The sequence below is a fragment of the Ruditapes philippinarum genome, unplaced genomic scaffold (genome assembly GCF_026571515.1).
Source record: "Ruditapes philippinarum isolate M1 unplaced genomic scaffold, ASM2657151v2 ctg2125_1_1_1_1, whole genome shotgun sequence".
Lineage (NCBI taxonomy): Eukaryota > Metazoa > Mollusca > Bivalvia > Venerida > Veneridae > Ruditapes > Ruditapes philippinarum.
The window spans coordinates 71,319-91,948 of NW_026856260.1; the positions used below are offsets into that span (position 1 = coordinate 71,319).

At 32.9% G+C, this 20,630-nt stretch overlaps 1 protein-coding gene across 1 annotated transcript in view; it reads right to left on the bottom strand.

Annotated features, from left to right (window-relative positions):
* Nucleotides 1-20,120, bottom strand: part of LOC132745996 (patched domain-containing protein 3-like) — a 35,197-nt gene extending 15,077 nt beyond the window's left edge. The window contains exons 1-15 of the mRNA XM_060735029.1: nucleotides 19,971-20,120; nucleotides 17,902-18,129; nucleotides 16,081-16,327; nucleotides 13,148-13,221; nucleotides 12,639-12,758; nucleotides 9,755-9,878; nucleotides 9,108-9,205; nucleotides 8,346-8,466; nucleotides 7,284-7,407; nucleotides 6,793-6,965; nucleotides 4,761-4,938; nucleotides 2,904-3,068; nucleotides 2,053-2,174; nucleotides 1,259-1,414; nucleotides 453-578 (exon numbers count right to left, since the gene is read on the bottom strand). Coding sequence (XP_060591012.1) covers nucleotides 453-578; nucleotides 1,259-1,414; nucleotides 2,053-2,174; nucleotides 2,904-3,068; nucleotides 4,761-4,938; nucleotides 6,793-6,965; nucleotides 7,284-7,407; nucleotides 8,346-8,466; nucleotides 9,108-9,205; nucleotides 9,755-9,878; nucleotides 12,639-12,758; nucleotides 13,148-13,221; nucleotides 16,081-16,327; nucleotides 17,902-18,080 — 2,007 coding nt within the window. The 5' untranslated portion in view covers nucleotides 18,081-18,129; nucleotides 19,971-20,120. The remainder of the gene's footprint in view (nucleotides 1-452; nucleotides 579-1,258; nucleotides 1,415-2,052; nucleotides 2,175-2,903; nucleotides 3,069-4,760; nucleotides 4,939-6,792; nucleotides 6,966-7,283; nucleotides 7,408-8,345; nucleotides 8,467-9,107; nucleotides 9,206-9,754; nucleotides 9,879-12,638; nucleotides 12,759-13,147; nucleotides 13,222-16,080; nucleotides 16,328-17,901; nucleotides 18,130-19,970) is intronic.
* Nucleotides 20,121-20,630: the final 510 nt, after the last annotated feature.

Genomic DNA, 20,630 nt, shown 5'->3' on the forward strand with positions numbered 1-20,630 from the left:
CTGTCCCTTTGTGCATCATTTTATGTATTAGTAGATATCTTAATAATTGTTTGGCACCAACATTGTTACATAAAGGTCATATGGTGACTTTACAGCTTTACTGGAGGGGGAAAATCTAAGGTGCCCCTCCACATACTATTTAAGGCTCAAGAGGGCATCTGAGTAGAACCAACACTTCAATAGCTAATATAAGTTCCTGGTATGATTCTAACCCACATCACTGAAGGCTAAGTGGTTTGAAGTCAAACATCAGAGCCACACAGCCACAGACACCCCACCCAAAAAATAGAAGAATCAATCTTCCATACGCTAGCTGGCCGGCTTTCAAATGAAATTAGAGACCATTAAAAATCTGACAACAAATGTCTCCTAGTCAAATTTGTTAACACAGCTTTAATTGAAACTAAATAAAAACTCTACAATAATAGAACAATTATGTTAAAGCTACATACCACAGTAAATGCTACACAAGTGAAGACAAGAATGCTGGTCCATAAGTTAGCGATCAACAACAAGGTGACTATAAATACACACACACCAGCTAGGGCAAGATTACGATACAGCTCCCCCTTTAACACCTGAATAAAAATACAACAATATTCTGAAAAAATATCACTTTTTGAAACATTAAATTAGACACATCACTGAAGGTGATTAATATCCCCACCAGCAACTTTGACTTTTTGAAAAATATGTTGTCTGAAGAAAAATTTGAACTCGAGTCTCAACCTATAGTAAATAAAGTATACAAAGAATTATTTCAATTAATTGCAATCCCAACTGGGATCTTCATATAAGCTTGCTATACACCAAGTTTGATTACAATATCTCATTCCTAACTCTAGTTATTGTCCAGAAACCATTTTTCTATTTTTAGTAATGGTGACCTTGACGCCAGGGGGTCCAAATGCAATACCAACCAGGCTCTTCATATAAGCTTGCTATACACCAAGTTTGATTACAATATCTCATTCCTAACTCTAGTTATCGTCCAGAAACCATACTTGAGATTGTAACAGATTTGTCCCATTTTTATTTCAAAGACTATTCAGCATTAATTAAAAGGATTTTAACATTGAAATGAATCAGCTTTATAGTAAATGGCTAAACTGTTTAAAAAGTTGCTAGTTTGGGCTCTTATATGTGAAGCATAAAAAAGACATTTTAATCCTGAGCATTCAAAGCACTGAGCACTTCATTTTGAAACAAAAATTTTTTCTCCAAAGCAGAAAAAGTTGAAAAAAAAAGAGTTTTTTACCTTATTAGTTTCATTGTTAAGATATTTGAAACCATAGGCAAAACATGTGCCATTGATGAATGCAGCTTTATCGAGAATATCTCGTAAACTCTCCATGGCGTCTATATCCCCAGCAGAACTTGATTGTCGTGTATGGAAAAATGGTATATAGGAAGCCTGAAATTTAATATTAACTTAACATTAACATTTTTCCTACAATATTTATTATCATACATAATGGAAAAGTTTTCTCAATGTTTTGTTTCTGTTATGAGATGGGTTTATTTATGGAACCCAGCATCCTTTTAAAATTATTCCATTTTTTTTTTATATTTTTCTGTGTAAGAAATAAAATATGGTCATCATCCATTTGATGTCATGTCAAAACCTTTTTTTAATCCTATGCCATACATCATCATCAGTAAGTTGTTACAAATTTAAAACTATAAACAAAGAATCTACCACAGATATTTAAGAAAATGCACAAGACCAAAATACATAAGAACAAAAAGTGAGTCGTGCCATGACAAAACCAACATGATGGGTTTGCGACCAGCATAGATCCAGACCAGCCTGCGCATCCCCGCCTTCTGATCAGGATCCATGCTGTTCGCTATCAGTTTCTCTACTTGTTATAGAGTTTGTAAACAAACAGCATGGATCCTGATCAGACTGCGCAGGCTGGTCTGGATCCATGCTGGTCGCAAACCCACTATGTTGGTTTTGTCGTGACGCGGCTCAAGTGTAGTTTTCTATTTCTATGTATAAAACATGTATGTCACAAATAATGAAATAAACTGTTTAAGAAAAGTTACCTCTATAGTGGGTGGGGAAGAATTTGAAAATTTGAAATATTGACCATATGACCTTCCTTCCATTTGAGATATAAAATAACCCAGTAAAGCATTAAATTCAGTACTGGATCTTGGATACCCATCTGAAAGTCAAATTAGAATAAAAATTATAAAAATAATTTCACATCTTCCTTCCATGGTTTTATTTTTTAAACATACATATACACACTTCTTAGTGTTATTCAAACACATTTTGATATTATGGAAGTTAATTATTTGCTAAAAACTGTTTGCCCCCTTTTTTTATTTCTATATTTTTTAACGGCTGAAAAGTTGCAATTTCTTTCATAATTTTCTACATAACTGTTGGTAGCTGGGTAGAACCTGCACATTAACAAAACAAATTACAACAAGACAAGAAGTGGGTTTCAAACCTATGCAGATAAAACAACTCAAGGAGAGTGACATTCAAAGTTAGTCACATTCAAGGTCAGTGACATTCAAGGTCAGTAACATTCAAAGTTAGTGACATTCAAGGACTGTGACATTCAAGGACAGTTACATTCAAAGTCCGTTACACTTTGCCACAAAGAACCAGTTGCGATATATAAATAAAAATTTACTTTCTTACCTAAGACAACTGTTTAAAGCCTTTGCACTAGATTATCGTCACTTTAGTGCAGTAACCAGTTAGCTCCTATTAAATTCAGGAGTTTGCCCATAACTGCCCTACCAAAAACAACATATGGACATCTGATGAAGTCAAAACTACTGTGACCCTTATACTGGTAAAAACCTTAATTGTGGACAACCGAAAATCAACAATCCTTTTTGAGCATTTGGTAGTCAGGTGAGCTAAAAAAACATCTTACTCTTTGCCATCTGTGATAACACAGATTTGTCTGTGGATGTCTTGAGATAGTTGATAAAAGATGGGTACCAAAAATTAATGGAACCATTCTGTATGTATGGATCTTTCTTCATTTCTGAATACATACTTTCTAACACGTGACGGTTGGCAAAATAATCCATGTTATCTGAAAATGTACAAGATTGTCATAAAATCTGATCGAAAATACTTTAATATACTCTGAAAGTTCATTCGTGCAGCTTAAAACTATCTGGTCACTTTCCTCAAATTGCATAATTTGCAGTTTAAAACATGTATGCAATTTTTTTGTTTTTTTTTTCTGCGCATCAGACAAATCTCTATCTGTACGGCAGTTGTACTCTAAAAGTCCATTAGTGTATTATTTCAGGAAAAAACAGCAGAAAAAAATTCAAATGCTGCAAATGGGATTCTAACCTATACTGTGAAAAGATTTTGTATATAGAAATATTTTAAGAATCAGAACTGATATTCAGCTGTGAAATATCATGACAGGGAATAATTTCAAATTTATCATAGTTTATGACTGCATTAGTAGCCTAAAGGTGTCAAATTTAAGAACACAATTGTAAAGTAGTCTAAGATGTCTTACCACATATAGATAGTTTTTAAGTAGCCTGTATGTGTTTTACCACAGTGGACAGTTGTGAAGAAATCTAAAGAAGTTTTACCAAAGTAGACAGCTGTAAAGTAGCTTAAGTTATCCTTCCACAGAAGACAGTTATTAAGTAGCCTAGTTTTTGTACCACAGTAGACCATTGCTAAGCGGCCTTAAGGTGTTCAACCACAGTAGACAATTGTGAAGTAGCTCAAAGGTGTCTTACCACAGTAGATAGTTGTGAAGTAGCCTAAAGTTGTTGTACCACAGTAGATAGTTGTGAAGTAGCCTAAAGTTATCTAACCACATTAAATAGTTGTGAAGTAGCCTAATGTTGCCTTACTACAGTAGACAGTTGTGAAGTAGCCTAAAAGTGTTAAACCACAGTAGACAATTGTGATGTTGCCAAAAATGTCTTACCACAGTAGATAGTTGTGAAGTAGCCTAAAGGTGTAAAACCACAGTAGACAATTGTTAAGTAGCCTAAAGGTGTTCAACCACAGCAGATAGTTGTGAAGTAGCCTAAATGTGTCAGTTGTCTTACCACAGTAGATAGTTGTGAAGTAGCCTAAAGGTGTTAAACCACAGTAGACAATTGTGAAGTAGCCTAAATGTGTCAGTTGTCTTACCATAGTAGATAGTTGTGAAGTAGCCTAAAGGTGTTTAACCACAGTAGATAATTGTGAAGTAGCCTAAATGTGTCAGTTGTCTTACCACAGTAGATAGTTGTGAAGTAGCCTAAAGGTGTTAAACCACAGTAGACAACTGTGAAGTAGTCTAAAGGGGTTCAACCACAGTAGATAATTGTGAAGTAGCCTAAATGTGTCAGTTGTCTTACCACAGTAGACAATTGTGAAGAAGCCTAAAGGTGTTAAACCACAGTAGACAATTGTGAAGTAGCCTAAAGGTGTTAAACCACAGTAGACAATTGTGAAGTAGCCTAAAAGTGTCAGTTGTCTTACCACAGTAGACAATTGTGAAGTAGCCTAAAGGTGTTCAACCACAGTAGATAATTGTGAAGTAGCCTAAATGTGTCAGTTGTCTTACAACAGTAGATAGTTGTGAAGTAGCCTAAAGGTGTTAAACCACAGTAGACAATTGTGAAGTAGCCTAAAGGTGTTCAACCACAGTAGACAATTGTGAAGTAGCCTAAAGGTGTTAAACCACAGTAGACAATTGTGATGTTGCCCAAAAGTGTCTTAACACAAAAGACAATTGTGAAGTAGCCTAAAGGTGTCTTACCACAGTAAACAGCAGCGTCATACCCTCTGTCTGGATAGAACACCATCTGAGCATTGATATAATCTGTTGCATAGGAATCACTGGGTATATAGTCGTACAGGTTAAAGTCCTGGCGTAACATTGTAAAACTCCAGATATTCACACCTACTAACACAGTTGTTGCTATTAATACTGATATCTGTGAGGAAAATAAAAAAGAATCTTACATATTCATAATACATTAATACTAAATGAAAACTACAGATAAGATAAACATAAATACTGATTTGTTTGTTTGTTTATTTCATTTTACGCCTTTTCCCAACAGTATTTCAGTCATATAGGCGGGTAGTTTCCTAACCATTGTTCCTGGACAGTTACACCAGTACTAGACTACCTTCCTTCTTGCTAAACTACCAAAGTATCTCCCGGTGATCGAACCCACGCCAGAGAGGTAACTGGATTAGAAGTCGTCGACTCTAACCCCTTTGGGCCACCCGGGGGCGGTAATTTTTGCAAAATTTAAAAATTTTTTATAATTAGAAATGGTCTTGGGGCTATTAAGGGCTTTTTACTTTGTATTTTTTTTAAAAACAACTTTTATTCTACCAATGTGGCCAATTTCGACAAAATTTAGGGGGGTTCTTTTTTTCCATACAACCCCGATCAAAGGTTTTTGCACTTTCTTGATATTTAAAATTTTTAATAAAATTTTGAAATTTCCTTTTTTAAAAAAAGGGTTTACGGGTTTTGTCCAGTTTTTAAAGATGGACATTCCCCAAACCCCAAAGGGCTGTATTAAACTTTTAAGTGTTACATTTATTTTTTATAATTTTTAAAAAAAATAAAAAACAGGAATAAAAAAAAAAAATGCTCACCTTACTGACAATTTCAAAAGGGGTCGGTGCAAAAAAATATAATTTTGGGCCCCCAGGTCCCCAACCACCTGCGCATATTTGGAGTTATCAAAATTCCCCGATTTTTGCTTCCAAACCCTATTAAATTTGAAAATGTGGAACAGATGGTCCTGATCCAATGCGCGGATGCCAGGGGTGGTCTTGATCCAAAAGTGGCCAAACGCCTTTTATTGGTTTTGTTTTATTTGGCGGGTATATATCTTATACAGCCTATTTAATTTTTTTTTCCTTTTTGTTCAATTTTTGGGGGTTGAAAAAACTTTTTCCCTTGTTTGGTTTTATTTTTTGGCCCCAAAAACCCCAATTTGGGGTTCATGGATGCTGAATCGGGAAAAGTTTGATTTTTTGCAAACCCCTCAGGTGTTAAAAACTTAAACAACCCCCAAAAATTAAAAAACCACCTCCCCTGCTCGGTAAAGAGACCCCAAATTTAATTCCCAAACCCATTTAGGGGGTCGATCACACGATTCTGTTTGTTTAAATTTTTTTAAAGGGGCCAACCCCCTCGGGCCCCAATGGGAAAACTTTTTAAATTTTAAAACTGAAAATATCACTAAAAAATGCTTGTCTTTAGAAAAACTAGGGCCCCCTCTACCACAGGCAATTTTGGGCATTTTAAAATTTTTTCAATATTTTTGAAAAAATTTCCCCCCTTTTTCGGGGGGACGGGGGCAAGTTTAAAAAAAAACCCCAACCCTTAAAAGGGGCCTTAATTTTGCTATGGGGGAACATAATTTCGGGCCCAAATTTTTGGGTTTCATGGGGGCAAAAACCCCACATTAACCCTTTCCCCATTGCAAAAGCCTGAAAAAGGAAAAAACCCTTTTTTTTGGTTTTCTCCCAACTTTTCCCCGGGTTTTTCCCCATAGTGGGGGGGCCATTTTTAGGACTAAATAGTGCATTAAATTCAATGATATACATAAGAAAATGTTTTTTTTATTTTCAGGAAATGTTGATTCACACTGTGACAAAAAAAAAATTTTCCTGCCAAAACAAACCAATTTTAATGTTAGTTAATCGTATATTCATGTATAGAAAAAAAATTCATTACATTGTGACATAAATTTTCTTTTTCACTGCCATTTTAACATTAGTGTATCACTTTTACAACTTGTATAGAAGAAATGCAAACTTACAGTAGAACCTCCGATTCCAAATGCAACAATATCTGTCACTGATGTTACAGTAATAGAAACACCAGCACGTTTTAATGTCATTGCTATTTTCTCTGGTATAGGTTGTTTATGCTCTTCTTCTGTCAGGTTCTTCCAGGCTCCAACAATTACAAACATATCATCCACACCTATTCCTGGGAAAAAAAATAGGCACAAATATAAATTGTACCTGTATAAAACACCTGTGAAACTCATGAAAATAACACCCGTACAATATATCTGCACCTATACTTATCAATTTGTATGTAAAGTTATATTTGTATAATATATGATTATTTTATATGTAAAATACAAAAACTGAAGTGCCAATATTATACAGCGTATAGTCAACCTGCAAATATGACTCTACACTTTTTATTGCCACAAACGTTTAAGAGGTTATACCAGTAGTTAAAGCAGTTAAAGGTTTAACTAATAAAACGTTCTCAAGACAGTGACCGACTGGAACTTACCTAACAGCAAAAAGGGCATGAGTGAATGTATAGGACCATAAATGAATCCAAAAGCCATAGCTAAACCATAACAAAACAATATGGCAAGTCCTATAGTGAGTATTCCACTGAGTGATACATATAGCTGGAATTAAAATAAATTATGTGCAAAATTTACTGAGGTTGTACAGTCAAACTTGTATTAAGTGACCACACAAGGGAAACACCAAAAATGGTCCATTCATACAACAGTCTCTAAAGACGAAGCATAAAAAAAAAGTCAAAATTTATTCATAATGATATCTTTCTTTTGCAAAAGGGGTGTTTGTTTTTCATATATCTGGAAAAAAAAAATTAAATGTGTAAAATTTATGGAAAGATAATACAGCTGTCATGATTTCTTGATTATAGTAGCTGGTATCATCATCATGTTTCTGTGTATCCAGTCTTCAAAAGATTATTATTTTTCAAGTTTGAAATCTTATTTCCAAATAAGAGGACTATAGTAAAAACTTTGCTAAAATTGTAGAGCATAATTGCCTCACTTGGAATTAGGAACTGTGTATTGAAATTCTAAGGTTATATAATATCAAAGGCTTTTGTGTTTCAATATGAAAAACATACTAAAATTGTAAATTGTGTTAGTTAACAAAGGTTTGACTGAAAAGCATAAATGAGCGGCGCCATGACAAAACAAACATAGTACGTTTGCGACCAGCATGGATCCAGACAAGCCTGGGCATCCGCATAGTCTGATCAGGATCCATGCTTTTCGTTATCAGTTTCTCTACTTGTTTTAGGGTTTGTAAGCGAACAGCATGGATCCTGATCAGACTGCACTGATGCTCAGGCTGGCCTTGATCCATGCTGGTTGCAAACGCACTATGTTGGTTTCGTCATGGTGCAGCTCAAATTGTCACCTTAGTGCAATAACTGGTTAACTACCATAAAGTTTAAAAGGATTTAACCCATTACTGCCCTAAGGTCACAAAATGTGCTGACCAATCTGCCATAATTAAGTAAATCTGACTAATAGAAGTCTAAGAGTTAAGAGAATAAATTTCTAATATATATCAAGCTTACCTTATTTTCTACCAAGTTAAACTTTCCTAATACCATGATGATGAAAACAAATACTATGATAAATCCTGCTGTTAGTAATGAAACATCTGCATTAACAGCCCCATAACCTTCATCATCAAAACTGAAAACAAATTGAGCCGCGTCATGACAAAATCAACATAATGGGTTTGCGACCAGCATGAATCCAGACCAGTCTGCGCCTCCGCGCAGTCTGATCAGGATCCATGCTGTTCGCTTACTAACTCTATAACAAGTAGAGAGTTAAATTTGTCAGAGTTAAAATTAAGCATAAATGATTGACCAAACACTTCAGTGTCAGTGTTAAAATTAAGCATAGCTGAGACACATCTTCCATTTTTGTGGAAAGAATTTGAACTAAGCATAGTTGAGAACACATTTTCAATTTTTAATGTCAGAGTTAGAACTAAGCATAGATAGCTGACCTAACACTTCAATGTTTGATGTCAGAATTAAAACTAAGAATAGTTGAGGATACGTATTCCATTTTTTGTGGTCAGAATTTTAAATTAGCATAATTGAGCATACATTTTCAATTTATAAGGCTACAGTCAAAACTAAGGATAACTTATTAACCATTTATATCTAATTCCAGAGGTCACTGTTAAAATTGAGAATAGCTTTTCATCATCAATTCTATTGACTTTAAACTAAGCATAGATGGCCGTAAATTTTTAATAATCAAGACCAAAGTTAAAATTAAACATTGTCATTAAGAAAAAATACAAAACAAACACAACTTACGTTCTTGTTGCGTAAACATAACATTTGAGAAGGTTTGGTCGTGGAGACAGAGCCATTTCAATCATGTTCTTCTCCCAGACAAGGGCCGCAGCATCCCACTATACAACAAATATATACATTTTAAGGTAAATTCATACATTAAGTACATGTATTTATAAAACTTGCATTAGATTTATTTATTTTTTTATATCACTGCATGACAGACTTTTTTACAAGTTGGTAAGGATTAGATCATACATATACAAATAATAATATTTTTATATTTCAGGCCAATAAACTTGTGCAAACAACATTCTGGAGTCTGGGGTAATCAATGTTGCTTTTAGGAAATTTGTGTTTTCTTAACATGAATTTAATTATGGTAGCTCAATAAAGAACTAGTTTAAAGAGCAGGAACATAATGGTTTGCAACATCTACAAAATATTTCAGGTCAAAACCTGTAACTTCGCAGAACCACTTACCTTCAATTAGTGAACAGTTAAGTTCTCTTATATGATACACTTCAACAGCAACAGAAACATTTTATATATCAGGTGTATGAAAACAAATTAGCTATCTAAATCATTCAACTTAAAAGGTCACAAGACTGTATCCAGAGACAGGGCTTTAACCTTTATTTCTTTTCTTTGGTACAAAAGGAACTTACTTCTGACTTCTTATGAAGAACCCATAGCATCGTAACAGAGTCAGCACCCACAATGTTTCCATGAACATCTCTTCGTATACCACCCAGCATGTACTCAAGGTTAAACTCTGTCCCATATACTGGACTGAAATTCATGATTACTTATTATTACAAATACAGATTTTAATTAAGTAATCTGGCTAGTTTTAAATCACACTTATGTTATGTTTAATACAAGACAAAGATGGCAGCAGAGCAGTTTACTGACTGTTTAACCAACATATCTGTGATATGACTTTCCATAAGATATGTTATGTTTTGTAATTGCATGGCCAAGTGACTTTTTTTTCATTTTTCAGAACAACCTTCAAGGGGAAAATATCGCATGATAAAAATCAGAAAATCAGAGAAATCAGAAAAATCTATTAAACAGCCTTATTAAACAGCCTACATTCAGCTGTAAAATATAAGAAAAAAAAATCACTGATGCCACAGACTTATGATACTTTCCCTTTATGTTCAACTTTCTATTAAAGGTCACAGGTATATTTGTTACAGAGAAATTTAAGATCATATTAACACTATAATTATCACAAAATTTCCACTAACACAGTAAGTACATCAACATTATCACCATGCCAACAGTACTTTGATGCAAGCACAATTTTACTAGTAATACAATTTGTGTCAATGTATCAATTCTGGTCCCAAAACAAAAATAGCGAAAACAACGAACCTTCCAATTTAATTTCATTATTTTATGACATTGGATGCTCAAGACATAAAAGATATATATAAAGAAAATGATCAGGGGGAATTAAAAAGTGGTTGCTAAAAATAAAAGTCACTTAAATGTGGTCACTTTGGCAAGTATGACTGTATATTCCATCCCCTTTGTGGGGTGTACTTTTTCATTCAACTATCAAAAATCATCCAAAAGAAAAGGGAAAAGAAAATGTTTACGATGTTTTTATCATTTTCCACTGGGTAATCATTATACTGGAAGTTAAAATCTAATTAGAATTTAAGTATAATAAAGATTCAGTTTAAATTTCCTCCGATATTGATGATAAAATGCAAACTTCTTGGTAACTCACTTATCTATTATTTTCTTCAAAAGGGGTATGTTGTTTTAAAGGGGAGCCTTTGACCTGATGACAACAAAAATTTTAATACAAACATGAGCTCATTGATTATTATAATGACATCATAATATTCTACTGGGATACTAGTAATGGATGTCTGTGTAATATACAAACACCCTTGTTTACTCTTAGCCGTGAGATAAGATAGCTTGTCAAATTGCAATTCATCATATGTGGTTTACTGATTTTGTATCTTTAATTCAAACCAGTAATCAAATAAGAAATGATTTTCTTTCCCTATTGACCTTTTCAATTACACAAAAAAATCATCAAGAAAAGTGTCCTCCCTTACTTGAGTCAAGTAACCTATAGGTTGGATTTGTTCTATACAAAAATCTTTGGTTGTTGACTAATTGAAATGAATTGATTGAATTAAAAAATAAAAAGTTTCAGTATAGCAAGGAGTAAAATGCAGGTTGTTCCAATTTTGACTTCTGCTTGAATTTTTTTAATTGGTTGGGTCTTACATTGCAACAACACTGTAATGGTCATATTGTGACATTTCAGCTTTACTAGTGGAGGAAGACCTCAAGGCTCAAGCTCTATAAGCTAACTGCATACCTTTTTCTTCTCAGAATATTCTGTTTCGGTACAATATTCATGTACATTAAATTACATAGACATTGCATGTTACAAATCTTATAAGAAGCAACCATAAGGTTATAAAAACAACATAATTCTACTTTTTTTTTAATTTTTCATCAAATACTTCAGCAGATATAGCATTATACACTTCAACATGGAGAGCAATATTAACCGAATACAGCCCCCTGTCAACATTCCCCAACATAGTACCACCAGTAAAACACCCAGTCGGGCACCAAATGGAAATAGGACAAAACAAGAGCTGTCGTAAGACAGCGCGCTCGACTTTTTTATTGCTTGCCAATAAAAAAAGTTTTTGCAGTAAAAGGCAATACAAGAATCTCTGTATTTTTAAAGTGGACAATGGCCATGAGCATTAAGATATTTAGTGAAGAATTATTTTACTGAATTCTCCTGGACATGTTTGGGAATCATGATTGTAAACAAGTATTCCAACTTTCAAATTAATATCTCAAACAGTTCAGTCAAAAAGTGGACTGGTACTAAAAACTTAACCAAGATTCTAAGTCGATAAAAGGCCTTAATTTTTTTAAAACAAATCCTTGACAGAGTTACCTTCTCTTGCGTACAGATGGGGGTAATGATGTGAAATAGCATTAAAAGTTTCAAAGCAATATCTCAAAGGGTTAAGGCAATAAGTGGATTTTACCCATATTCAATGTATTTTCTAAGTCAAAAAGGGGCATAATTCTGTCAAAAACCTTGACAGAGTTATGTCCTCTTGTCTGTTGATGAAGGTCGTGATGGTAAACAAGTATGGTCAGTTTCAAAGCAATACCTCCAATGGTTTTGAAATAAAGTGAGGTGGTACAAAAAACTTAACCAAGCTCAATACACTTTCTAAGTCAAAAAAGGGCCATAATTCTGTCAAAAACCTTGACAGAGTTATGTACTCTTGTCTGTAGATGGAGGTTATGATGGTGAACAAGTATGGTAAGTTTCAAAGCCATACTTGTAATACTTCTGAAATAAAGTGGGGTGGTACGAAAAACTTAACCAAGGTGTGACGCCAACGCCGACGCCGGGGCGAGTAGGATAGCTCCCCTTTTCATAGAAAAGTCGAGCTAAAAATGTGGGAGGGCACTACAGGCAGAGCAAAAAAAGGCAAAATTCTACCCTTAAATCACTGCTAAGGTCAACCCGTGTAACATTACCTGTATTTAACATCCGAGTTTACTTTCTTGAGCACATCTGCCATGCTAAGTTTACGTATGAGTGTCCCATTGTTCTGCCATAATTCTAGTATACTCTGTACTCTACAGTGACGACCAACTCTAACAAAATCATCGAGAAAAAAAGTTAAAACAGTATCATTTGTTAAGTGACACAGAATATCTTAATAATTATTAGAAACTATTGAAGCTAGCTAACAGAAGGTTTGATGAATGATGATCTACAATGTAAAGTTTGTGTCTGTTGAAGATATTTAGAGGCAATCTGATTAAAATCAGCTCCTTTATTAAACCCTATGCTAAAGTAAACATAAGAACTTAAATAAGATTGATTTTAGAGGTCAAGGTCATATTTTCAATATGTGACTTAAGAACTATTTCTTATCATTAATTGACTCCTACAAAAGAGTATAGAAAATTAAATGCCAGATATAAGTGTTCTGGGACTACTTTATATGTACGTGTTCTGGAACTACTTTATATATACTTACTTAACACATATGGTATCCAGAGATTCAAACCCGGGTAATACCATTAGTCGAGACTGGAGGTACATGTCATACATCTGTAACCAAATCATCAGCATTTAACATGATCATTCATTATCCAATAAAAATTGAAAATCAGAAAATATGATACATGCATCCCCATTTCCCTAGCCATAAAATCTGATCTTCACACATAGTTAAACTATGATAACTTTTTTTATGATAATCTTGATAAAGAACATAATTTTCAGATTAAGTGTAATGACTAAAACTTAAATTTTGTAATGTTCACATGACTGGAACCACAAGAATATGTGAAGTGGATAGAAAAGTATATCTGATTTTATGATTTTTTTTTCAATCTACTAATATTTTTTCATACTTTATGACAGAAGAAGAGGGGATAGCAAAAATTTAGATATGAAATAAAAGTCATGTATATGCCATGTTTTGTTTAAAAGGAGTAAATACATTCAAACCTTGCATTTGCACAACAGCAAATAAAGACAAAAAAAACAACCCAAAAGTTGAAGTAGATTTATAAGAAGGTAAATACAATCTTGTAGAGTAAACATGTCTATATTAAAGCAATCTTTGATATTTAAAGGTAATATAACTTGGACTATGAAATAACTGACTTATGAAGACAATGAGGAGAAAAAATCTTTAATAACACAATTCGATATCTGACAGTTTTGTTTGCAACATTTAAGTACATTTCTGATGTCAGGGCAAAAAGTAACTTTGATATTACATCAGGACAAAGGGTAGTTTTTCATGTATCAGGATAAAGAGTAACTTTGATATATAAGGACAAATTTAACTTTCTAAACCTGGAAAATAATAACTTTGATATATTAGAATGAAAGGTAACTTTGCCACATCAGGACAAAGAGAATTTTTGATATATTACAATAAAAAGTAACTTTGATATATTAGAACAAATAAGACATAGAGCAACTTTGATATATCAGGACAAAGAGTAACTTTGATATATTAGGACAAAGAGTAACTTTGATATATTAGGACAAAGAGTAACTTTGATATATCAGGACAATCAGTAACTTTGATATATCAGGACAATCAGTAACTTTCAAATGTCAGGATAAAACATAAATTTGATATATTAGGACAAAGAGTAACTTTGATATATCAGGACAATCAGTAACTTTCAAATGTCAGGATAAAACATAAATTTGATATATTAGGACAAAGAGTAACTTTGATATATTAGGACAAAGAGTAACTTTGATATATCAGGACAATCAGTAACTTTCAAATGTCAGGATAAAACATAAATTTGATATATTAGGACAAAGAGTAACTTTGATATATTAGGACAAAGAGTAACTTTGATATATCAGGACAAAGAGTAACTTTGATATATCAGGACAATCAGTAACTTTGAAATGTCAGGATAAAACATAAATTTGATATATTAGGACAAAGAGTAACTTTGATATATTAGGACAAAGAGTAACTTTGATATATCAAGACAATCAGTAACTTTGAAATGTTAAGATAAAACATAAATTTGATATATTAGGACAAAGAGTAACTTTGATATATTAGGACAATCAGTAACTTTGATATATCAGGACAAAGAGTAACTTTGATATATTAGGACATAGAGTAACTTTGATATATAAGGACAAAGAGTAACTTTGATATATTAGGACAAAGAGTAACTTTGATATATCAGGACAAAGAGTAACTTTGATATATCAGGACAAAGAGTAACTTTGATATATCAGGACAATCAGTAACTTTGAAATGTCAGGTTAAAACATGAATTTGATATATTAGGACAAAGAGTAACTTTGATATATTAGGACAAAGAGTAACTTTGATATATCAAGACAATCAGTAACTTTGAAATGTTAAGATAAAACATAAATTTGATATATTAGGACAAAGAGTAACTTTGATATATTAGGACAATCAGTAACTTTGATATATCAGGACAAAGAGTAACTTTGATATATTAGGACAAAGAGTAACTTTGATATATCAGGACAATCAGTAACTTTCAAATGTCAGGATAAAACATAAATTTGATATATTAGGACAAAGAGTAACTTTGATATATTTTGACAAAGAGTAACTTTGATATATCAGGACAATCAGTAACTTTCAAATGTCAGGATAAAACATAAATTTGATACATTAGGACAAAGAGTAACTTTGATATATTGAACAAAGAGTAACTTTGATATATTAGGACAAAGAGTAACTTTGATATATCAGGACAAAGAGTAACTTTGATATATCAGGACAAAGAGTAACTTTGTTATATTAGGACAAAGAGTAACTTTGATATATCAGGACAATCAGTAACTTTGAAATGTCAGGATAAAACATAAATTTGATATATTAGGACAAAGAGTAACTTAGATATATTAGGCCAAAGAGTAACTTTGATATATCAGGACAATCAGTAACATTGAAATGTCAGGATAAAACATAAATTTGATATATTAGGACCAAAGGTAAATTTGATAGATCAAGACAATGAGAAACACTGATATATCAGGGAAATGAGTAACTTTAATCAGGACAATAATTAACTTTGATATATTAGAACAAAAGGTAACTTTGATATATCAAGAAAAATAGTTACTTTGATGTATCAGAACAAATAGTAATTTGGATATCAGGACAAAGAGTATCAGTGTTATATGAGGACAAAGAGTAACTAAAAAATATCAGTACATACATGAGAAAACAGAGAATTCTGACAGAAACTATAAATATAACAAGAAATTATCACAGCAAGAGTTTTATAAATAAAAGCATATGATAATACTAAATATAATGTTTGAAAGTTATAATTAATACGTTGTTACATACTTTTCAAATGATCGTTGGAAACGGACCATTATTTAGTTATTAAAGTGCTGCATATATAAAAAGATAAGCAATATAAAAAGTCATACAGCATTGATAGCCCAAGGTGAAAGGACATTGTGCGCCGTTACAATGATAGAAGTAAAGCGATATTTCTCGGGAAAGTTTGCATCCACCCATGCTTTCTCTGGTAGCACTCTTGACGACTTTGGCACCCACAACTTTGCATCATCCTTTGTTTGTTCGAATTTTGATAGGCCTACACCACAAAGTCCGCAGACCAACAGAGATATGATTATGGTGATAATTGGGTGCCTAGCAACCAGCAGACCTAGCCTTTGATAAACAGATATTTATAATGAAAATGCAAGGAAATAATACATAATAAGTTTTTATGTTATATTAATATAGATGTTCATACTGAAAATAAGCATAACATATTAAGGTAATACATGTTAATGAAAGATTTGAGAAATTTCAGTATCTATTATGCCACTTTTCTGTTTGATATCTCACAACCTTGAATAGAACCTTGAGCAATCTTATAAAAACATATAACTTTATGCTAAAACACTCAGTCTGTTGCCTCAAATTAAAATGAAAACTCTGACTACATATAAGGATGATATTACCCTCATTATCTATGCATGAAAACATATTATAAAAAGAAATGGTACACCAATGGGTTAATGAATAATAGGTCACAGAATTCATAAATTTTTACACCAGCTCACTATTAGTTTTCAGGTAGAGCATATTTAGTTTATGCTACCATTTTTGGGTTAAGTACAGACAGTTCAATGTACGAATCAAGAACTGGGTTAAGCTCTTTAAATATAGGTCAATTTCTACATGTTAATACTGTGGACATGAGGATGAGACAGTCATTAAATAACATTCTATAAATGGTTCTGTTTAATTGATTAGCTAAATTCCTTAAATTTCATCAACAGAAGTGGCTGATAATATGGTCTCTCAGCTGTTTTGGATCACCTACTATTCAAACTGGAAGAATTAACAGAATTAATTTGGCCTCCTTAATGAAAGCCAATTTGATATACATGTGTTTACCAAAAGCATTTTCAGTATAATAAAAAAAATTAACCAAGGCATCTTCAATTGTTGAGTTATTTGTCGGAAACCATTTTTATGTACAAGGTCACTGTGACTTTGACCTTTGACCCTTAAATCAATAGGGGTTATCTACTGGCCAAGACCAATGCACCTATGAAGTTTGAAGGTAAAGGGCCCATGAGTTGTTGAAATGTCGATCACAAAGTGTTTTTTACCTATAAGGTCAATTTGATCTTGACCTCTAATCCCTTGACTCCAAAAATCCATTAAGGTCATCTTCTGACCAAAAGCAATGCATTTGTGAAGTTTGAAGGTCAAGGGTCCATGGGTTGTCAAGTTATTGATCGGAAACTGTTTTGACCTACAAGGTCAATATGACTTTTGACCCCAAAATCAATAGGGGTCATTTTACAGCCCAAAGAAAAATGCACAAAGGTCAAAAATTTTAAAGGGTTAAAAGGCCCCGGGACTTTTTTTTAGCTATTATTTGGGAAAACCTTTTTTGACTTTTCAATGAAAATTTTAAACCCTTTGATCTAAAGCCCCAAAAAATTTTAAACAGGGGTCATATTTGGTCAGGGAAAAAACCCCCCATACCAAGTTTGAAGATCCTAGGCCTAAGAGTTCTTTAGTTATTGATCAGAAACCATTTGGTCTACTGACTGACGCACGGAAAAATGCAAAGCAATATGCCCTCACTTCTTTGAAGAGGGGGGGCATAAACAATTGATTTACTAACAGTATAGGGCCTGGTCAGACTACACGGATGAGCAGAACTGCCAGGCTTTCAGTAGCAGCAAGTAACCAACAATAAACAACATAAACAACACACTTACTTGTAAAAGGTGTCCTCTAACACTTGTATCAGCTTATTACTACATTGTTGGAGACACGACGGTTCATATTCGGCAGTTATTTCTGTATACTCCCTGCACTGGTACTCCAACTGCTGTTCTTTTCCATCACTACCGTTGCCCTCGACAACAGAGACCAAGCTTATCTGCTCACGTGCCATAATCCTGTAATTCTAGTGGCTACGAAATATTTCACCTGTATGGTCCCATCTGCAATATCAACACACATGTGTCAATGTTATGTTGAAAAATGGGACCCCAAAGTTTCCATGTTTATAACAAATCACATGTCAAAAAGAAAAAAAAAAACTATTAAGAAAAAATACCAATCAAGATAAAAAAACAAAAACTATGATTTTTTATTTACTATTCTAGAACTAAAATTCATTAAAATTTTATTCAATACAATATTTATTGTTCTATAAGCTGTCACTCAAGTTGTTTACCACAATTTATAAACATATACCATTTATACATGTCATTAATTGGATATATTAGCAAGTGACTGAACAAAACCTAGGTTAAAAACTAGGTTAATGGCACAATGTATATCTCACATAAAGTAGGTTGTGTACTTTTAAAAACGTACTTAAACCAGAATTACTATTATATTGACACAGTATACACATCAGACGAGGTCACAACATGAGTGGATTAGTTCATATTTCTTGTGCAAGACTTGTTTTTATCCACTCAACTTAATGATTATTTGTGCAAGTTGATCAGAAATTTATGGGAGGAGAAACCCCTCTAAAACCAACCCTTTAAGAGGTAACAGGAACAAGTCACGTCTCTTTGTCTGCCTGTTTGTCTGTATGTCCATTATATAGTAATGTAATATGTTACCTCTTCTTTGTGTTCTCCCATATTATAATTTAAAGCGTTATCAGTAATAAGTTTCAAGCAAAGCACTGAAAATAGTTATATAGTACCAGAACATTCCATCCCTCATGATTTTATACAAATGGCACACAGTATAAACCAGTCTCCTTCTGGTGTTAATGCAAGGAAGATACAAGTTCAAATATTAAGGCTTCCGAAACAGTACAGTAACTTGAAGTAGCAATTGCTTGTAATCAATATTTAAATTGAACCAGACATGGTACAAATTTAGCCAGACATTTTAGCAAGACAAATTGTTACAAATTTAGCAAGACATGGTATAAATTTGGCGCCAAAACAGGAAAGATGATTTTCGCTAACCTCAGGTGTTACAAACTTAAAGCAACACCAGTGGTCAAAACCACCTTACCTGCTGGAGCTAAGAGAAGCATAGACTCCAGTAATTCTAACCCATTTAGTCGCCTCTTACGATCATCATCAGGGTTAAACGGCGGCTGCAATTCTGATGCCTCAACCCTCAAAGGCAATCCCCACAACCACAAGGTGGAATGGTTCAGATTTAAAATGATACCATATTTTCAATGCATATACAAAGTCTTCATAATCAATAATCATTTAAAACAATTAAATAATAGATTGCTGTAGTGTATCAGGTATATGGGAAACATTATATAACATACATGTATGTACCTCATTAATTGCAGCAAACATTAAATTGTATGTTTCAAAAGCTCTGAGAGCATAAATTTTTCATACAGATCATGAGATGTTCATTAGATTTTCATTGACACACGAATAATTTTTAAGTCCAGAACTCCCCCCTACACACACACACACACTTCCTGGAAAATAGTGGGGAGTGGGGACTTTGTTCAATTTAACCCTGTCCATCTTTCAACCCAAACAAAACCTTTCATTTTATCATTTGTAGAGAAAAACAGAATCCCCAAATAGAAAACCCAACACAGCAAAATTGAAAATGTTGCAAACTTGGTTTGATTGAGCCTGTTCATAGACGTAGAGTTCATTAAGGCAGTTAAACAGATTAAAATTTCATTTATTTAAAAATTGTAACTGTATGCTATTATACATCATTTTACATGTACATGTATTACAGACCCAATTGGTGATTTAAAAACTCTAACATAATTATAATATTATATGATATAAATTCTTAAACCAAAATTTAAGTATATTAAATATCATACCTATAATCCTTACTCCATTTACTATCAAATGAACAATATAAAAAAAGCAGGAATTTATCATGCTAAAATGAGGAAACCAAAAAAAAAGCAGGAATTTATAAAGACATTTTTGCTATACTTTACTATAAACAATATCTTCCTGCAACTTGTTACATTATTTATCACAAGATATAACATGTTCCTTGGTGAGAAGTGATAACATGATGTGTTATCTGTGTACAATTGTTAAAGTCATTTTAAACTTTAAGTACAAAAAGGTCAAGATATATAGTCCATTTCATTATAATAATGCAAATGAATTTCTCAAATTCTGATTTGCTTACACAATACTTATGCTGTGTATATACTGTGATGAACCGAAGTATGCAGAAATAATAATATTTTTCTACATTGTAGACGGTTAGGTAACTTGAAATGCGTGTGATTAAATTTTTTTTTAATGCACTCTGTTCCTTACTGCACATTTCGTGATTCAAATATCATTACTTCCAAACAATAGTTAAAAGTTAAATCGTTATGACAACCACTTTATCAGAACTACGTGTACTTTTTATGAAATACGCTAAGATGACACTCCCTTTATTTGAACTACTTTTTATGTAATACGCCAAGATGACGATCCCTTTATTTGAACTACTTTTTATGTAATAAGCCAAGATG